This window comes from Megalobrama amblycephala, linkage group LG12 (assembly GCF_018812025.1).
Source record: "Megalobrama amblycephala isolate DHTTF-2021 linkage group LG12, ASM1881202v1, whole genome shotgun sequence".
Classification (NCBI taxonomy): domain Eukaryota; kingdom Metazoa; phylum Chordata; class Actinopteri; order Cypriniformes; family Xenocyprididae; genus Megalobrama; species Megalobrama amblycephala.
In genome coordinates this window covers 24,221,580-24,243,643 of record NC_063055.1, presented here as the reverse complement: position 1 = coordinate 24,243,643, position 22,064 = coordinate 24,221,580, and the positions used below count along the sequence as shown (strand labels likewise).

Sequence of the window (22,064 nt, the reverse complement as noted above, 5' to 3'; positions counted from 1 at the left end):
TAATGAAAGAGCAGTTGCACATATTGAATGATCTTGTTTACAAATTTATTGAGTAAACATAATGCAGCAAACAAATAAAAATAACATAAATAAGTGGAAAGTGGAACATTAAATTAATAATATTAATATTATCATTTACACCAGGCAAATGATTTCACAATACACCAAAATCTGGGCTTAATAACATCTCAACATTAGCACTAAGGCTAAAAATAAACCTTTGCTTCGAAAAACATCCGAGTGGGGTCAACACAGAGAATGGATGCTTTGTTGACAACAAATGCATTCAGGCTACAATGTTCCTGTGGTGACTCCACTCGTTCATTTACAAACACAAAGTTAATTCCTCGAGTTAGACTGGCATAGCCTCATTGAAGTTTTATAGAACAAGATTATAGTTTCTCCTAATGTGCTGTTAAGAAACTCATCATGACCAAAGCAGTTATATAGTAAGCTGAAATGATAAATTGTAAGACCACGTTAAAGCTGACAGACAATGAGACAAATATGCCTAACATCCCGTTTCATGTGCCTATGATAATTTCAGTGTTAAAACTGTTCTTCTTCTATAACAGTTTGAGTCAAAATCCCCAAAACAGGACTTAAAATTTAATACATTCCGTCTGTGTCTTCCTCACTACATTTTACACAGAAGAGAAATGGTTTCCCTATTAAAAAAAGGGCTCTGTCATCAGGTTAGGATGTTGGATGTCTTCACTGTGCCGAGCGACTACACGTCTTTGCATTTCAGGAGGTCGTACTTCACATAACCGACTCGGTCAACCTGCCTTTTGGCATTCATTCTCCAGTAGAAACTCTCCCGGCAGAAGTGAAAGAATCCTGCAAAATTTTAAAAAATAGAAAGAACAAATTTAATTTGCTTGAACAGATAAATGAGAGTAGTTAATCAGACTTTTAAAAATTAATTTGTACATAATCTCCCTTACCCTTGTAGAGGAACACATCATGGGAATCGATGGGCACGCCACCAAAAACAGTGTCAGTGAATCGAGGGTATCCGCTGTCAATCAGCTGAGCCTTCACATCGAGTCTGTGACAAGAAATAAGACATAAAAGGCAAAACTGTGAAAAACTACAATTATCATTATTATCATTAAATTATAATTTCCCACCGTTAGCTCAATGCTATAAGCTTATCAATTACAGTTACACTCTTGAAGCAAAGTTACTTACCTCCAGAAGTTCTCTCCATTAAACAGAAGCACCTTGCCTTTTCCTCTCTGCACAGATCCCTCCACTCTTTCCAAGTTGGCTGGTAGGCCGAGCTTCTCGATTTTACGTGGTCCAAGCACATCATTTCCAGTATAAACCCAGAACTGTTTATCTGTGCGCATCAAATACAGAGCTATTATATATCTGAACTTCAACATATTCTGCAAATAATGGCAAAATACCTCAATCTGATAAATAAGTACCTGCAAAGAAGTAGATCTTTTTGGTGAGTTGGTCCTCAAAGGCACTGTTAATGATGGCTGGCAGGGCAGGCCACTTCCCAGAGATCAAGAAAGGGCCTTTGCGTTCTCCTTTGCTTGAGATCTTCCAGTAGTGCCTTAGATGTTAAAAAGTGAGAATTTAGAAACATGTATTTGAGAATGTGGCTTAATGAAGTGCTTTAAGTTTCCTAAGTTATGTTTGCAAGTTCATATCAGTATATATGTAGAATAACAGCTCATACCCATTCTTGAAGAAATAAAGCTCTTTCTGGATTTCAGTGATGGTATCAAATTCTTTGATCTGGCAGGCATCCTGTGACGGGACTACATCTGTTGTGGTGGAAACGGTTGTTTTCTCACTTGGGGTGGGTTTAGTTGGCCCAATCGGAGATGAAGTGGTGGTCTTTGGTTTTGGTGGAGTGGGGTCAGGGCCAGTTTTAGGTCCTGAAAAGAAAAAATGAATACAAATATTGAAATAAACCAGAATTCGAGATAAAAATTCTTGAATCTTGAATGAGAACATGCATAGTAAACTAAACAATCAGAGAACGATGGATCATTTAAGTGGATAAATACCATAGAGATACTGAATGCCTTCAATATCATCCTGATTCAAGGAGAAATCCTCTATATATTTGTACATGGGATACATCAGAGCATCTTTGACGTTGGAGTGATCCAGACCAAGTGCATGTCCAAACTCATGAGCAGCCACCAGAAACAGACTGTATCCTATGAGAGAAAAGGCATGTTAGCTAATGTCTCGCTTTCATATTTTTATAGCGTCTAAAGGAGATGAATATCACTTACCCCTATCAGGGCAAAATCCCCATTTTTTATCTTTGTCATAGTTGCCGGTTGTTCCACACCAGAGTTTTCCATCACTACGGCCTTCACTGGTGCAGGAAGTGTATGACTTTCCCAGGAAGATGAAAGGAAACTGGCATGGCTCTCCTTCTGAATTTCCACCAATCACAGCAGTATCTGTGAGGGGAAAATATATCATAAAAGATTAAATATATTAATATTAAATCTATCTTAGATAAATAGATATATGGTGTGCTTGTGAAAAATAATATCTGATTGTGAGCTGCTGAGACTTTGAGAACATATTAGTCTTTCATAATTTCTTTCATATGTATCTTAGTTTTCAGGGTTGAGTCTGAAGATATGTGAGCTGCTCACCTCTGTTAGGACAGAATCCATACTTTTTATCAGTGTCAAAGTTAGCTGTGGTAGCACACCAGCGATACCCATCAGATCGTCCATCGGTGGTGCATGATTTATATGTTACCCCCTGAAACACGAAGGGGAAAACACATGGTGCTGCATTGCTGTTCCCATCAAACGTGAAGAGAACTGTGGGAAAACAGAGACAGAATGTTAGACATGCTCATAAGAATAAAAACTTGTGCTTGTTGAAACACAGTCACATTAATTCCACATAAGGAGTCAGTTTAAATGTCTGTTTTGGAATTAAAGCCCCATAAAATCATTACTGGAACACTTACGCTCACTGGGACAGAAGCCATATTTCTTGTCCTTGTCGTAGTCAGCAGTGGTTGCGCACCAGGGGATACCATCTTCACGTCCCTCGGTGGTGCAGGAGGAGTAGGATGTTCCCTCAAACAGGAAGGGGAAGTGACACAATGCACCCTCTGCATTACCATAGCTGGTTTTAATGGCTGAAGGAGACACATCAATGTCATTGTCTACTCCACAAATTTATATATAAATTAAATATATAGGCATAAACATGACGATCCCCTTGTGAGGGATCCAAGCTTTATTTGTTTTTAAGGACTCAATACTATATGTGAGAAATATTAAGTGTGATATATAGACAATATGTTTCCAATATTAAGTAATCTGCTTTTTTTGCATAGAATCCAAAGCAAATATTTAAAAAATACCCCTGACCTGAGTTTAAAAAGCTATACATTTGAATATATAAGAACTCATTTATACTAGACTATATGAAAAATATTAAGTGTGATATTATAAAGATAATATGTTTCCAAATTTATGTAAATGTTATCCTTGTTTCAGGACACACTCTAACTGTCATTATACACTCAAAACTGTAGAGGGAGCTATTGTTCCACTATGCACCCTATATGAAACCGTATGATGAGCGTATGATGCTACATGAAATAAAACTATTTATAGGGTGAATTCAGGGCAATTGGGACACTTTTTGCCATTGAAATGACTTGGAAAAGTGTCCCAATCAACCTGAATTCACCGTATATCAAAGCTACTGCTATTCATACAATGACTCACCTGGTCCAGATCCAAGTGTCCAGTATTCATCATCATCAAAATGGGCATCTCCTTGTATTCCCTCACCTGGAGGGTAGGCGTGAGCCAGCAGCCCATCTTTTCCATCAAAAGGGTAGGGATCTCCGTGATCTGAAACAAAAACAGCAGCTCGTTCAAACCTCCTCAGAAGTCCAAGTGTTTAATCTTAATACTTTTATCCATTACAAAAGCTCAACTCACCTGCTTTCCCAAAGGAGATCATGATGTCAGCAGTGCCGTCAAAGAGACGCTTGAACGTCAGAGGGGTAACGTCACTCCAGACTTTGAAAGCTCTGGCAAAGGCGTCATCGATCAAAGAGGATTCCATGTCTGGTGAATAGTTCAAAATCCTGCAAATCAAAACAGTGCAATAGATTACATCATGTTCATCACAAGATAAAAGTGTTGTAGTCGAAGGTTTGGTGCAGATAATTTCTCACCTGTATGTAACTTCACTGTGATCCCACTTCAGGTCTCCGTCAAAAGTCTGATAGTTGCGGATGTCTGGGACCCCACAGCGAGGCTGCTTCATGGCATCAATCGTGGACTTGTCAAGCGACCCCGTCTCCTCCAGCCCGAGCTGCCGCTGGAGCTTCTTCAGAGCTTTAGAAGGGGACACGACTGCCTGCAGTCCGCTCTTCTGGAGAACATCTATGTAGCCATAACGCTTCAGGTACTCCTGGAGTCAAATATATGCATAGAAAGGTGTTCATATAGAATAATACAAATGCATTTGTACTTTTTCAAAAGCAGATATCCATATCATAGAAACCATGAACTAAGAAGTCGATATACTCACATCTGCCAGCTGTATGTCTGTCATGTTCTTGATCACATCTCCAGGGAACGTCACATACACAGATTTGAGCGGCACACACCAAGCTCTTAAAGAACAGGTTCCAAGAACCAGAAACGCCACAACTCCAAGTCTCATGTTTAGAGTTTCAAGTCAAAACTTGAAAGAAAAAAAGTAAATTTCGATGAGAAAACACTCTAGAAATTCTAGAAAAAGTCTTCCAGGGAGACGAAGTGCAAGCAGTCTTGTTCTTTCTTCTCCTTCTGTCTTTCTTGTGCCCTGAAGGCAGTATTTATGTGCACCTCAGAGATTAGTCACTGTGCACCCACCCTCCTCCAGTAGGTCACTTTAGCACTCCCACTTACCAAACACTTGCCCACTGAAAGGAGTGATTTTTTTGTCCATTCAAAAAATAAGGGATTTTCCAGCAACCTCACATTGAGCTTGAAGACACAAAAGATGACATCAAACACTGGCTTGTCTTTTATCTACTTTCTTAAAATAAATGGCCATTTACATCACATCTTTTTTTTTTTTTTTTACTAATTTTTTAAAATTTTAAAGTAATCTTTAAAAAAAAAATTTAAGTATCTTTATATAAATATAATAATAAACATAAAAAACATTGTATATATGTTTTGAGAAATAGGCTAAATGAATATGACTTTTTATGCAAAAGAGAAGTGAATAAATAAATAGTATATATATAACAATTGTTATAAGTGTATAAATGTATTAATGGAAAATACTTAAATAATATATATTTTCAGCAATTGGCCATACAACTACAAATGCACTTATGTACAAGAAAAATAAATAAACAAAAAAATAAATAGGATGTATTTTTTAGCATTTAGGTATAATGAATGAATGGATAGATAGTATATCATTTTAGAAACTGGTTATATGAGTATAAGTGTATTTCCACCAAATAAATAAATAAATATCTATTTTTAGCAATTGGATATATGAGTGTAAATGTACTTATATAGAAAAATTATTAATAAACCATTATAATATAAAGATACTAGATACAATAAATATAAATAAATTAAAAGTAATTGTATTGATATATCAGTTTTCCAAAGGGCGTTTTCATAGTTTTTTTTTTTTGTGGACCGTTACCTGTCAATAACAATGGATGGACGTAAAGTCACTCTATGTTAGTAAATTTTAGAAAACCCATAAACTGAAAAGGTGTCACATTTATTGCACAGCATTCATGAAGCTGAATGATCAACCTGATCTCACAGGAAAATGCAACTATGATACAAGGTGCAATTTCGTATGAATTTGTGTATGATGTGAACGAATATCGTGTATGTGTACAATTATCAGAAAAGTTGCCTAATGATGCTTTGCAAATGAGGATGTAAGCGTGTTCTTAAGTAATACAGAATACACAATCCTATGTTAATTTCCTAATTTTGGTCACTGATGTTGTGTTCATGTGCATTTTAGGAACATGCTGTCACGTACAATGTAAAACAACATATTTATCACTTCCTTGTCATATCAGCAAATGCATCAGTAATAAACGCTTCTCTCATGGCTAAGTATCTTGTAAATCAAGGATGTCTCTATTTTGGACATGAAAATTCATTTCCTCTCTCAGTATACGCTTGATAATGAATCAGCAGTTACAGTGGGGGAGGTGACTGTGTGTAGATTTGCTCTTTTAAGGACATTAATAAAATAGCCTGTTTATTTTATAAATAAATTGTTAAGAATAGAATACAGAAGAAGGTAGGGAAAAGTATAATAGCTAGGTATAGGTACATTCAGACTGCAAAGAGCCATAATGGGACAAATCTGAATGATTAGTAATGGCTTTTGACACAGAGACGGACTGATTCCACAGTAAAACTTAATTGTATTAGGACATTCTTGTGTCTGAGACACTTCCAACACAAATGCAACATCCTTGTTAATGATTTCATCAAAAACGAATGACGAAACTTGATTACAAATAAGCATTAATCACTGTTTCAACAACATAATGACACAAATGCTTAATTGCACATAATTGGACAACATAACAAACCAGGAATTAGCAGCATTTTAGAATTCAAATGTAAAAGCTTATTTACATCTGCCATTCATTCACACATCAGTGTCAGTGTTTTCACATGTTGTTTATTTTAGTCAGTTTCAGATTTAGTGGATGCCAAGGGCAAGGAACACTAGTTTGAGTTGTTTGTGTCATGATTTACAACCCTTCAGGACAAGTGCATCCCAGTTGAGGTTTAGTCTTGTCACTGCACTTACATGTTTGCCCCTTAGAATTTCCATCAAAAGGTTTGGAACTGTAATCCGTATGTATATGTATTTTTCTGTTTAACCTGATTTTTAAGTAAATTGCTATAGAGAGCAGGACCATAGGGCAATATATCAAACATGTTGAGAGCATTTTATCAGAAATAGTTTTGATACTTTTATGATGCATTGTAATGTCTGTCCTGTGGGTGGAGTTGTATTGGAAAATGCATTTGATATGTTTAAAGGATAATAAAGATTACAATATAATGAGGTCACTTTTATAACCAGTGTGTGTGTGTGTGTGTGTGTGTCAGGGCATTGACATGTGTACATATGTATTTGGGGTGTGTAACTAACATAATGGTGAGCAAGATATTATTAGGAAATTTGTTAGACATTTGCAAATCCTGAGACAATTTTGCAAGTTGTTTTTTACACATCCTCACATATCTATTCACAATATTAGATCTTTATTACATAATTTATTTCAAATTATTTCTGTATCACATTTACACACACCACTCGTACACACAGTTTATATATATATATATATATATATATATATATATATATATATATATATGTGTGTGTGTGTGTGTGTGTGTGTGTGCATGTTTTTGTGATTTATGAGGACACAAATTTGTATAATGACATAGGATATTACACTGGTATTATGATGTAAGTATGAAATATGAGGACATTTCATGTCCTCATATTTAAAATAGCTTTAAAAACATACTAAATGTTTTATTAAAAATGTAAAAATGCAGAATGTTTTCTGTGATGGGTAGGTTTAGGGGTAGGGGTAGTGTAGGGGGATTGAATATACAGTTTGTACGGTATAAAAACCATTACACCTATGGAATGTCCTCACTAAGATAGAAAAACAAACCTGTGTGTGTATGTGTGTTTGTGTGAAAATATTGTTTGATCATGCTGAGGTAGAGTAAGTCCACACACATGAAGACTTGTTTCATGCAAAAACTGTGCACAATTTTCTCATTAGACAACAAGGGAGTGACCCTTTAAACTTAAAGACAAAACAAGGGAAATATACTGGTGTTTATGTTTTTCAGACATACGACTTTGATGTGGAGAGTGCTGTTGTTCATTTAAAGTTTAGCCATGAAAACCCTTTTGAGGACAAGCCTTCCTACGAGGAGGGTAAATGTCAAACGTACAAAATATTTCAATACGGATTAACATGACAACCACACGCACACACACATATGTTGGATGTTGTGCTATATTTAGAAAGAAACCAAAATGCTGCTGATGTGGTCAGGTTTGGTTTTTGCCCTGTTTTTGTTACAATCCCGTTGGATGATTTCGGACTTCATGTAGTTTTTCTATAATAAAAGTTCTATAATGACATGCTGACACTCTGTTAATTTTTTATGGTAATCAAGTCCTGTAGCTATAACTATTTATAAGCTGGGTTAATTTACCTGACATCAATTTACAATAATTTATGCACAATCACATGGGCGCTACTATTTGCATCTGTCACATTTCCAGGTTTCTCAAAAACTATCCAGATTGCTTATGCGGAAACATCTGTATGTGTTTAAGTATGGCGTCAAGCGAGCAATGAAAAATGGCTCGAAGGCTGTAGAGAATGCCACAGTGTTTTTGCGATTCTTCATCCAAAAAACGCCTATTACACCCCCCAGCATCTTCTGCTTGGAACAAAATATCAACTTGCCTTGTTTGGCAATAGTAAATTTACCGTCTATTTGAGAAAACATTTCTCATGCCCTATGTGACAAGAGGAAACCACAGCAAACAGACATAGGTTTTTTCATCACAATAATGAGGATGTGAGTGTGACATCAGTGCGAATGTGACCACAGAAAAGATCTGAAAAGATCCTGTGTGATAATAGTACCGATCTGTGTACAAGCTCCTCTACGCAACTGTTTGCCTGTAGAGTTGATGCGCTGCAGTCCGCCTCTTCTTAAACTCTCAGGGTGATGCATGAAAATAATTATGTTTTAAATGTCGCAGGCAGAGATTGCTGCCTATAAAACAACCACAGCAGCATAGTCTGCCCTGCCCTGGTCCTCCAGCCAAAGCCTACACAGACACTGAACCCTCACACTTGGCTTCGTCCCACTCCAGCAGGCTGCTTTTTAGGAAAACAATACTCTAATAATATTTTATGATATGTTTGGCCCATGAGATTTGTGTTACGAAATGGCTGAACAACCGAATAAACTGTTCATAAATCATTGAGAGTAATTCCTTATTGTGTTTATCACCACTGACCACTTGTGAAATGGAGGCCATGTATTCTATAAAAAGATGCTGATACTTCAGCTTAATTGAATGGGAATACACCGAACAGCAGAGAAATATGACACTGGACTTTTGTATTATTAAGAAATTGACTAAAATATCATGATTGTACTCCCACAGGAGTAAATTTGTACATCAGCAAAATGATGTTTCCTGGGAATGTCACTCCCAAGTCATTTAGAAACTACCAGCATCGATACAGGTGTTGTTTTTACTAAATCATTGCACAATTTTGCAAAACTTAAAGAAAATGTACAGAAAGCATGTTGAAAAACCTGTTCTTAGTGTTGGGGAAGCTACTTTAGAGTTGGCATGAAATAAAAATTCACCCTATCAATTTTCTAAACGTATGTTATATATCTTACTGTGAACAATGCATCCATGCATACATTTCTTTCTTTTTTTATATGTTTTGCCCTCATAATGTTTAATCAAAATGTCATAACCGGACCTTCCAGTGAAAAAGATATACAATACTTCTCTCTGGTGATGTATGCAGGTCTTCTCCAGTCACTCAGTCCGCTTAAACCTTGTCTCTCTAAGCTCACATTCATTTGGTCAGGGTTGCCAGGTCTACACAACGAAACTAGCCCAGTGGGCAATCAAAAATATCCCAAAAGTAACCCAATGCGATTTTCTCCATTGGGGGGCCGAAATGTCTTTGCTTAATGGGGAGGTGTTCCAGGGGGTGGGAATGTTGAAATCAATCCAAGGAAACAATTTAAAAGTAGCCCAATTTGGTGGGAAAACCACGGATTTGGGAACATTGATCTGCCTCAACTTCTGAACATTGATCTGCCTCAACTTCTGATCTGCCTCAACTTCTGAACATTGATCTGTGCCCACATCTCAAAATTCAATCAACAACCAATGAATAGAACCAAGTCCCTGTTTTTGTCTTTTACATTACACTTAGATAATAAACAAAGAAAATATAAAAAATGGTGACATCTGAAATGTCTAATCACAGTCAGTTGACACGCTAATAATATTTCAATAGCAAAGAGTTAATCTGTCAAATTCCAGTTGACCAGCAGCTTGTATACAGAAAATGCCACATTTCAGACACAAAAATGGGGTTATGAGTCCTGAATGTGGTTTTCACTCTTGTAAATAAATCAAACTATGTGTAAACAGCAATACTGACAACTGTACTGTGTTGCTATGTGAACATGGCCTTTCCGTATCAGCTGAATCATTTCACCACATCATCTGCTGCAATGTTGACATACATTTATAGTTGCAGAAAACAAAGCTGTGTTAAATCAAGCAACTCTGCCGGTAAGAACAACTCTTATGCAAGATATACGGGAAGGCAAGTCCTGATTTTGCAGAGTTTGCTGGGTCAACATAGTTTGTTGATACCGGAACAACATTCCTGTCCAAAAATGTAGTCCTACCATATCCCTACACCTAAACCTAACCCTACCCATAACTTATCTCTAAAATCAATGAATAACACTGATATAGAAGCACCTAACCCTGGTTGTAAGCCTAAACTTGACATAACATGTAAACTTGTCCCTCATATCTGATTGGAATATTGTTCCAGGATCAACAAAGATGTTGCACTTGGTGAAATCATGTTCTGCATACGGGAAGAATCAAAACAGAAGACAAAAGCAAAAAAAGTAGGAATTTTATGGTCTTAACATCAAAGGTACTTGCTTTTTGCTTTGCTACTAGCGCAGCAAATGCGGACTAGATGTTTGCATAAGAGCTTGAATCATTTCCTGTGGCTACATATGTGATGACACTATAGGAGTTTAGTGGGGATTTTTTTTGGTCCTAAACACCAGAGAGGGGTAGGATATGAGCCACCACACTTTTTTTTGTCTACCAGTCAGAGGCAAACATTGGTACTTAATAGGAAGATTATGTCAATGATAAATATGGAACAACATGATTCGTATCATCTACTCCCTCAGATTAAGCATGAATCCAAGAATTCTCAAATACTCTGCCCTTGGGCAACATCCACCATCCTTCAAAGTCCCATACAATTTCAGAATGAGATGGATTGACACAGACTCTATCCCATCATCTGTCAACTACTTCCTCAAGAGAGCCGTCATCCTGCCAAATCATTGTACTTTCTCTTCCATCATGTCACTACCTACACCGGATATACCCTGCAGCACTTAAATGCATGTACATATATTTGATGTGTTTTGGAATTATGTATAAATCGTGCAGGGCCTTTGTTTTTGGGTATGTAATGTTGAGCTGTTAAATTATTCATTTATCTATTCATTTAGTTTATTTGACAGGGACAGTGCTGATTAATCAACAGAAACAAGACTGTAATCGAGCCAAAGTGAGCCCTGTAGGCTAAATATCATCTCTCATCCCTGGCCCAGTTCTTCAAAACGTAACCTAAAATCAGAATAAAACAAGTTATCACAAAAATCACATATAAAATAATGCATTAAATATCAAAACCAATACAATACAGCTACTAAAACAGCACAAAACATCATTTAGTAACACACAAACTAAATAAAAGGGATTTATTTAACTAAATAAATACACATACATATAATTTCTATTATTTATTATATCTTTTAGTGAACATGAGGTTAAAAATTAAAATCAGTCACCACTCAAATTGAGTAATACTTGCAATCAAATGTAAAGCATTATTATTTAGAGCCTAAGGTGTCATGTGAAAATAGGTTGAAAAGAAAAAGCATTCATGTCTGTGATCCATGGGATCTGTGACTCAAAGGCCTGGTGTTGATAAATCGTAGATGACTCTTCTGTCTGGCTGTAGAAGTTCTGCAAATCTTTTCATAGAGCAGGCCTCACTGCAATGATTCATTTAAATCCCCGAGAAAGAGAGTAATTAGGTGTTCAGTTGTCAGAATGATGTTGTTTCCTGAATGAATCGCGTGGGAGAGAGATATTAATTATATCAGTCTAACCTGCAGATTCTACATTAGTTGTAAACAATAAAAACAAATTAATGACGGAAACTGTTACAACAGCAAAACCAATAAATAAAAGAATAGTAATATAATTGAGGCAAAAGATCACAGGAAGTGTGAAGGTTAAATAAAATGGTGTGCAAAAAAGAGGAGAAAACAGATGTTTGCTCAGAATCAACCGATTTACTTTGTAAACTTTGCACAACATCCAGAATTTACTGTCACTCCAAAGCAACCACAAGCTGAACTCAGCAAGACCTGTAGCAAGTGGTGGTTTTACATTTCCTTTCCTCCCCTTCCAATGAAAAATCACCCAGCAGTGTCTATTCAGCTATAGACACTGTAGAAAAATATACATAAAGACACATAAGGCACAGAAAAACCACACTCAAAATAAAAAAAAGAGAATTATACGCAATGTTTAACAAAGTCAGTTTAAAGGGCAGTTAGGTTACATTCAAGTGAGAATGAAAGAAACAACAACAAAAGTGGGGTGGGGGTTAAATCTAAAAAAAGGATGGATTTTAGCAAAGACAGTCAATGAGGAGTGAGAGAAGTGCGGTTTGAGCAGAAAGGATTCTTTAAGTTGGCAGAGGAAAGCAGTTGTAAAGTGTGGTTGATCACTCGCTGCTGCAGTGAGAGGAATGGACCACAAAGCTTGATTAACCCACATATAATTAGAGCTTATTTAACATGTTGGAATACACAAGACTACGCCTCTATAACAGTTTAAATGTGTTTACTTTATTTTTTTCCTCTGTGAACAATGTCTGAAACACACATCAGAGATGTCTCCTGTGTTTTAAAGAGGTTTCAGGAAGCAAAACACCTAAAACATTCACACTCTTATTGACCTGCGTTTAGTATAATGAATGCAGCAACAAAATCCGCTTAGTATCCACAAACAAAACCATCATCACCATCATTACCAAGTTTCAACTTTATGTATAAAACAACAGTTCCTCTCAAGACAGCAGGTTGAGGAATTTCCCCCTCGACTTGAGTCAGGAGCAGCTGCTAGCACAACCAACCACATGCAGGCCCTGACATGACAAAGTTGGGTTCATTTTTGCGTGTGTTTGTATAAGGTTGGATAATTGGTTACCCTAAGGTGAGCATATTTTCTTGACCGCTAACTTGTAACTCGCTCATTCTGAAAGAATGTGGTTGTATACCAAAAATAAACACATTTGTGTGCTGACATAACACAAACACAGTGCAATTTGGCCGGAGAAAAGCAGGAAGAGGTTGTATGAAGAAGAAAGAACTATAAACAACCTTAGGTAGAGTTATAAGCCAAAACAGGTTGATTTTAGTTTTTGTACATTTAAACATGATTGCATTGTGTATTTTAAATGCAAATGGAGAGATTCATATAAAATGAATCATAAAAGCAAGCTCTTGACATACAAAAATATTAATTGATATATTATAAATAATTATAATAATTAATAAGAATTTATTTTTTTAACAATAACAATAATTTTAAATAAATCATATTTAATTTCAAGTAGGGTAAGGTTGTTATAGCTTATATTTTTGCTATAGAAAAAATAATAAATCAATTTTCAGAGAATCATCTAGGCCCAAATATCATAAAGGGCGTTTTAGCATTTCACAACTCACAAGTGTTGAGTGACAGCAGGATAACAGTCATGATCCAGGTAAATTTCTAGTTTTCCACATGCAACACAATGAACCTCCCACATCCTGGCAGCAGGCACCAGGAGTCTTTTCCTGTAAGTGTTAATCATCTTTAAAAACTAGGGAACTCCAGGACCATGTAATCCATCGAGGGTGACGTTTACATTGTTAAAAGCTGAATAATCAATTTTCAGGCTGTAACAAATCAGTTTCAACACAAAAAGTTTAAAACGTATGAAAAACAGACAGCGGCACCTAATTTAACCCAAAGGTTAAGAAATAATGAAGCAATCAGTCAGAATTGAAGTCATTATGCAGTTTTATGTCAAAGTCCTGATTTAATTAAAAATGGACAACTAAAAAAAAGGCTGTTTACACCTCTGGCCTGTCAGGATGCAAAGGTGTTTCCAAAAAACTAAATTACGCTGTCTAAAAGTCTGTTTACATTAATAAGACTATTAACCTCCATGATACCTTAATAACCTCTATTAACCTATACAACTCCTGTTATTTGCGAATTTCTGCATTGTTTTTTGTGTGGGTCAAAATGCCTCCAGACATCACTGATTGGGTGAAAATGTGTAAGTAACAAAATGTGAAGGTTCATGAATTCTTCTGATAATTAGCATATTTTTCAGAGATGTCAAAGTTGCTTTGGGGTCAGTTTGAACATTACATGAGGGTTAAGTTTTATTTATTTGTTTATTTTTAAAGAGTAATGTATGAATCTAGCTGTAGAGGGCACTGTGTATCTCTGTAAGCTCAGTGTACAAATCATTAACACACAAACTGTTGTATATGAAGTCAAGAAGACACAAACCAAAACGTATAAAACAATGACATTTATTGGAAAACATTTAGAAAATGTACAACCACACCTTTTCAGTGTATAAATAATCTGCATCTTAATAAATACAGTCTCTATTTCATATTGAAACATAACAGGAAAAAAACATGTCCATCTGATGCTTGCAAAGCTGATATGATGGAGACATGCTGGCATGCGTAAGATGACAGTGCATATAACATCAAAACGTTTTTCTAAAAACATCAGGATTAATGCATTGACATAGATGTCTGTGTATACATGTGTATGTTTCTGTAAATGTGTAGAAGAGCTTGATATAACCAACAGCTGTGACCTCAAATGTGTGGCACACTGATCACAGAAACTGTGAATGTGTTTATATAGTGTTTGCTATCATTTATTTATGTAAATAAAGGAGAACATAAATGGTTCTGAAGATTTCCTTCCAGTAAGATGATTAAAAGAAGTGCACTAGAACAATTTTTTAAACTTATGTGTGTGCTTGCGTTTAATCAATTTAATTACAAAAATTAATTTAATTTTCTCCTTTTATGCTTTATACCTCATAGCAATTTATAGATCGGCTTGATTGCTGGGCTCTCTGCTCCTCCATTTCTGTCTGCCTGAGCCTTTTAAGCCTGATTTCTCCTCCATAAATATACTGCACTGTATTATTGATCTGCACTGTGGACAGCCTGGTCCATAACATCTCTATAAACTCATAATTTTACATGATGCTTGTTTGACAATTTCAGAGGCGTAAGGGCCAAAGGGGCATCTTTATATCTTCAGCACTCATTTGAAAAACTGTAGGCCAAAATGAGTTAAAAACTACTCCTTTACTAGTAGAGAGGGTTTGGACTTTAGAGTGTATTTCCCTTCATGTTGCATTGGTAAATATGGTATATAAACCTTCTAGTTACTGACTGCAACTTTGATTCACAGCAGGACATATACCTCAAATCCAGGAGGCTGGATATTTCTGTTTCCAATGCCTTTAAAAGCACCCAAAAGTATTTTTGCAGAACATTTAGCTTTCAGCATCATTGAATCGGCTCTGATGTAGAGGTGTTTATTCGAGCTTAAGCCTGAATAATTATTGAAGCTTCAACTAGAACAGCACGCTTTTCATGCCTGCTGACCCAAGTGAGTTAGATAAGAGTGAAAAAAAATCCTTGGCACTCATGTGTGTCAGTGCTTTTTCTCTTATGCCCTACTGGAAGCCATTGAAGATTAGACTGCAGTCTTTAATTAGAAAAACATGGTCTGAAAGAAGGTTTGAATACCTTCGGTCCACTTTGTAGATGAGAACAGTGAGCACTGCATCAGTCTAATGGAAATATGAGTAAATAAAGACAAACCGCTTGCTGTAGAAAAAAAATTTAATAGGTTATAAGGAATGCTGGAGCAGTGCTTAGATAACTGTATTATATTAAAGCAATTAAAAATTTCTTGCCTGATATGCTGACATTGTGACATGAATTTATTAATGTCCTCTCATTAACTCATTACAATGTCCAGAGGCTAAAAACATCTGATAATTTTGCTTCAAACCATTTCAACAAATCATCATGCCTAAATAATTTACATAGAATTTAATGACGACTTACAAATATTTAATTGTGATCAGGTCAGCTACTCAGTCTAATTTGTATTTAATGAAAAGCAGGATGTATTGGACAAGTCTAATGACCCTGCCCTTGAAAACCCATGACTATATCAGCTTAGAATCATGTTACAGACAGTGAGTGTGTTTGGCTATTTTCAGAAAATCTATAGAATCAAATATCGCCCTTCTTGCATACAGCTTCAGACACTATAACACTGATATTATCAGTGTGGAACATAAGACAGGTTCCTTTCCATGCATTAGACAGATGTGATGGGACTTGGGACTGATTTCCACACATTCCCATTGTTCGTCAGCTATTAAACACATTATGAAAGCAATTTTGATTCAGTGTTCTGTGTTAGAATTGACCTTGCAATGAAAATCATAATATTTGGCATTTCCTTTTTAAGTATGTTGCCTGGAGGCGACGGAAATAGAAAAAATATTTACAACTGATTATTATGTCATAATATTATAAACTGACTGCTTAATGATGGAATCTAATAGAATAGCCTACTAAATTTAACCAAATGCTAAAAAAGGTAGATTCTTCAATAAAGGATAACAAAAACAAACAAATAAATAAGTAAATGTTATAAGTTAGGTAAATAATTGGGGTGGTAAATAATGGCGCAAATACCAGTAAATTGACTAGCACAAACCTTAGTAAATCACCTTGCGTGATTCATTTTAATACTCTCCTCCCATAATTTTTGCGTCTGAAAGGGAAACTCCTACAAATGCATATGCAATAAGGTCAGCCACAAAAATAACTCTGTCCATGCCTTTTCAGTGCTAAATTTTTTCACTGTGTTTCTTTAGTAAGACCTGACAGTAGTTTTTTGACGCCAAAAGAGGGTTTGCGCTGATGCAAGCTGTTAGTAAATCTGGCCCTATGTTTTAAATCAAGCTTACTTCCAAACAAATGTAAATCACACACACACACACACACACACACACACACACACACACACACACACACACACACACACACACACACACACACACACTAAGAAAAAGAATAAATATACTTTTCTAAGGGCAGATCTGCAGAGCAAAAATGTGGCATGTCTTTCACAAGGCACAGGAAAAAATGGCAGATTAAGAAAAAGATTTTTTAAAGATTTATAACAGCAGGATGTAGTAACCAAGAAAAGCTTCTAAGTGACTTAAAGTCACCCCTTCATTATTATTTCATTATTTCATTGCCATCATAAATGTATTATGTGCTTGAAAATAGGAGAAAATGAGTTACACCAAAAATAATCCACCACTTAGAAATCCTGTAGAAATTTCATCCCACACATTTCCATTCAACACTTCACTCACTGTCTTCATAACTGCTTCATCCATCATCACATTTTGTTAATACAAAGAGTATGTTCAAATAAATGAGGGCAATTATCAAACAATAGACAGTGATTATAAAATTCTCTTCAACCACAAAACACACATCCATGATGAACTGCAATGATTAAAGCTCAGGTTTGTGGAGCAGGTGCAGCAAGAGCAAAGGGACTGTTGTTCAGATGCTCTTCCGTATTCATGTTTGCTGCCTCACAAGACCACTGTTTACACTACCATGCTATAAAAACAGATTTTCCCAACAGACTCTTTGGTCTCTGACACCATAGAAATACATACAGCTCTTCCATTTTATCATGTGGTTTACTTTCAGTTTACATACTAGACCTGTTGACGAGAGCTGTGTGTCTTTTCGAAGTAAAACCCGCTGAGCCAGTTTGGTGAGCTCTCCGTCTGGGAAATGCCAGCAGATGTATTTTTAAAAGACGGATAAAGAAAACAGAAGGGACTATTACAACTCCAGGTATCCTACAAATACGCTTACAATTTCACACTTGACTTGCTTTTCCTGAAGATGACAATCCGGAAATTCGCCATTGAGTATGATGCCTTAAATGATCGCAACACCTTCAGCAATGGGGATACTTTGACAGGCAGAGTTATTGTGGAGGTGTCGAAGGAAACCAAAATCAAAGCTCTCACTGTGAAGGCAAAAGGCAAGGCTGATGTGGCATGGACTGAGACACAAGGGGAAGAGAGTGTTACGTACTGGGATAAAGAGAAGTATTTCTCACAAACTCAGTCTGTCTTACCGGAGGATCAAGCAGATGGTAATATCTGATGATAAACAGATGCTGTTATACTGTACACACTCTTCTGGGCAAAACAATCTTTGCAATTCATGCATAGTAGTATATATTGCACTACAGAGACAAAAATTGACTGGATTTTTATCATATAAAATTGTGTATATTATACATTATACATATATTCTCTAAAATATATTACATGAAATATGTTTAATATATTTACTACAGTTTATGTATACTAATGCTGTCAGTGGATTAAAAAATTAGGTAATTAATTGCACATTCTGCAAGTAATCATTATTAATCGCACCTAACATTAATATTTGTAATATATTTTTATATTTTAATACATATTTTCAGATTACATGAATTTTCAAATTACAACATAAAGACTGGATATTTAAAATATTAAATGTAATATTAAATGTAATATATATATATATATATATATATATATATATATATATATATATACAGTCCAAAAGTTTGGAACCACTAAGATTTTTTATGTTTTTAAAAGAAGTTTCGTCTGCTCACCAAGGCTACATTTATTTAATTAAAAATACAGTAAAAAACAGTAATATTGTGAAATATTATTACAATTTAAAATAACTGTGTACTATTTAAATATATTTGACAAAGTAATTTATTCCTGTGATGCAAAGCTGAATATTCAGCATCGTTACTCCAGTCTTCAGTGTCACATGATCCTGATGCTGATTTGCTGCTCAATAAACATTTATGATTATTTTCAATGTTGAAAACAGTTGTGTACTTTTTTTTTTCAGGATTCCTTGATGAATAGAAAGTTCAAAAGAACAGCATTTATCTGAAATACAAAGCTTCTGTAGCATTATACACTACCGTTCAAAAGTTTGGGGTCAGTAAGAATTTTTATTTTTATTTTTTTGAAAAGAAATGAAAGAAATGAATACTTTTATTCAGCAAGGATGCATTAAATCAATCAAAAGTGGCAGTAAAGACATTTATAATGTTACAAAAGATTAGATTTCAGATAAACACTGTTCTTTTGAACTTTCTATTCATCAAATAATCCTGAAAAAAATATTGTACACAAATATTTTGTACAATTGTACACATTAAATGTTTCTTGAGCAGCAGATCAGCATATTAGAATGATTTCTGAAGGATCATGTGACACTGAAGACTGGAGTAATGATGCTGAAAATCCAGCTTTGCATCACAGGAATAAATTACTTTGTGAAATATATTCAAATATAAAACAGTTATTTTAAATTGTAATAATATTTCACAATATTACTGTTTTTACTGTATTTTTAATTAAATAAATGTAGCCTTGGTGAGCAGACGAAACTTCTTTTAAAAACATTAAAAATCTTAGTGGTTCCAATATATATATATATATATATATATATATATATATACACACACACACACACACATACATACATATAATATATGTGTCTGTATCTTGTATCTTTTTTTTCTAGGCTCTGTTAATCTAGTGGCCGGTAGACATGTCTTCCCTTTTGCCTTTCAGCTTCCCTACCAGTAAGTCACCAGACTTACGGTTGATAGATATGACTTACAGATACACAGTATATACTTTGTATTGATTCCTGGGAGAAAATCAATCTTCCTTTGAAATAGTCTCAATTACTTTTTGCAATGTAGTCAATAATTCAATGTGCTATATCCTGTATATGCTGAAATATTGATCTATCATATGATGCAAGTTTTTCTCTCTGAAGACCGTTAGTCATTCTTGCAAAATTTCTCTACTCTCAGGGGGCTGCCATCATCTTTTAAAGGTGCTCATGGTAAAATCCATTACCGACTTCTGGGAAAGTTGAGCAGGTCTTTGCGTGCTGCAAGCAAAGCAGAAGCAAAGTTCACCTTTGTTGCCAAAGCTGATTATGATCAGTCAACACTGATGGTATGATTAATGACAACAATTTTAATGGTAAAAAACCCGAAATACAGAAAAATGTCACTCTGTAATGGTGAGGTTAACATGAACAGATTAGCTAGTAATTGTTACTTTATGGATAGTAATTACCTAACAAGCCCTAAAACTTTCATTCTCTGCAGGCATCTCAACATGGCAGTAAAGACAAGAATGTTATATTTTTTGCTTCTGGAAATATTTCAATGAATATTTTCTTGCCAAAGACAGGCTACCAGCAAGGTAACCCAGGCAATATAATTAGCATTCTGGTAAATTATTGGATCTATCAATTTGTTGATTCATTTGACAAGCTATAATGCAATATTTATTTCTCAAACAGGTGAAAGGCTAGTTGTTAATGGAGAGATTGTCAACAGCTCAACTCGAAAAATTGTGCCAAAGTACATTATCTACCAGAAGCAGAGCTTCTTTGCTGGAGGCCATAGAGCCGTTCATACCACAGAGATACTGAAGGAGAAGGGAGAGCCTTTAGTGTCCTCCACTAGACAAAATCTGACGAAAGTACTAGCCCTTCCCCTAGAAATCAGCTCCAGCATCCAGAACTGCAGAATCCTCAAAGTAGAGTATAGACTGAAGGTAGGTCCCCCATTGGCCTCTAGAAGATTTCCAAAAGGGCTTGGTTTCTTTTCAGGAGCAAAAATGATTTATGTAGTATGGTCAGGTATTTTTAGTCTCTTTTTGTGTTTTCACGGAAATAAAAGACAGTGTCATTCAAGCAGGTGTCTGAATACACAAAACACATGTTGTGACAAATAAGAAATGATCTTGAATAAATTACACAGATTCTGTCTACGTTTCTCTCTTAAAATCAACAACAATGTAACTTGCTCTTTCTGTTGCAGGTTCTTTTGGATGTATCATTCACTAAAAACCCTGTGATTAAACTCCCATTGATCGTACTGCCTCATAGGACCTCATCCAAAGCATTGGAGGCAGGATTATACCCAGACCTGGCCAACATGAATATTTTAAATTAATATAAGCAATAAGTACTACTTTAGTTTGTACATTTGTTTTACACTTACGGAATACTTGTATCAGATACTATAAAATCTAATTTATTTTCAAAAATATGAAAGCATAAAATAAATATGCAAAAATGTATTCTATAAATTTCTAATAATTTGCATTTGTTAAAGGGATGGTTGACTCAAAGTCATTAATTATTCATCCTCATATTGTTCCAAACCTGTATGACTTTCTTTCTTCTGCGGAACACAAAAAGAAGGTTTTGAAGAATGCTGGTATCCAAACCATTTCCAGACTTTCATTCCATGGACAAAACCATTTCTTAAGAAGAAAGAAGTCTTGCATGTTTGGAATGACATGAGGCTGAGTAAATAATCACACAGTTTTCATTTTGGGTGAACTATCCCTTTCAAATTAAGTGATTTTTAGCTTCTTAAAAAAAATTATTTAAAATAAAATCTCAAATTAAAATTCTACTGACAACAATATCCAATCATCCTGTCTTCATTCATAATAATATGCAGGTATGACAATGTCATTCCTTCAAGTGCTTTTCCGAACAAAGTGTACAATAATGCAAAAATAAATAAATTAAACATAAATGCATGTGGTGTCCCTGAGGCAGAACCCGATTTCACCAAGTGTAACATATTCCTCGATCAACATTTTTTTATTTGTTGATCCTGGAGCAAAATTCTAATCAACCAATCAGATTTTAGGGACAAGTTTACAGTTTATGTCAAGATTAGGTTCAAAACCAGGGTTAGGTGCTTCTTCATCAGTGTTATTTTCCTATAATTTCCTTCTGATTTTAAGGATGACATTTCGGACAGGAATATTGTTCCAGAATCAACTAAATATGTTGATTCAGGAATGCGTCTAAAGCCGCCTTTCTACTACACATGACATTTGGGCACCACTGATGGAATTT

General features: G+C 35.3%; 2 protein-coding genes across 2 annotated transcripts; one reads left to right on the top strand and one right to left on the bottom strand.

Moving 5' to 3' along the window:
* Positions 1 to 28: 28 nt before the first annotated feature.
* Positions 29 to 4,836, bottom strand: mmp9 (matrix metallopeptidase 9). Its single transcript, XM_048209847.1, has 13 exons — positions 4,555 to 4,836; positions 4,196 to 4,434; positions 3,957 to 4,105; positions 3,738 to 3,866; positions 2,966 to 3,139; positions 2,640 to 2,813; positions 2,265 to 2,438; positions 2,031 to 2,186; positions 1,697 to 1,898; positions 1,437 to 1,570; positions 1,195 to 1,345; positions 948 to 1,051; positions 29 to 840 (listed from the first exon to the last, which is right to left on the bottom strand). The coding sequence occupies exons 1-13, from the start codon at positions 4,687 to 4,689 to the stop codon at positions 731 to 733; spliced, it is 2,031 nt and encodes a 676-aa protein (XP_048065804.1). The 5' UTR covers positions 4,690 to 4,836; the 3' UTR covers positions 29 to 730.
* A 12,968-nt stretch (positions 4,837 to 17,804) lies between these two features.
* On the top strand, positions 17,805 to 21,616 carry zgc:110353 (uncharacterized protein LOC550482 homolog). The gene is made up of 6 exons (XM_048211283.1): positions 17,805 to 18,234; positions 19,686 to 19,746; positions 19,984 to 20,131; positions 20,287 to 20,383; positions 20,484 to 20,740; positions 21,007 to 21,616. The coding sequence occupies exons 1-6, from the start codon at positions 17,979 to 17,981 to the stop codon at positions 21,139 to 21,141; spliced, it is 954 nt and encodes a 317-aa protein (XP_048067240.1). The 5' UTR covers positions 17,805 to 17,978; the 3' UTR covers positions 21,142 to 21,616.
* The last annotated feature ends 448 nt before the right edge of the window (positions 21,617 to 22,064 follow it).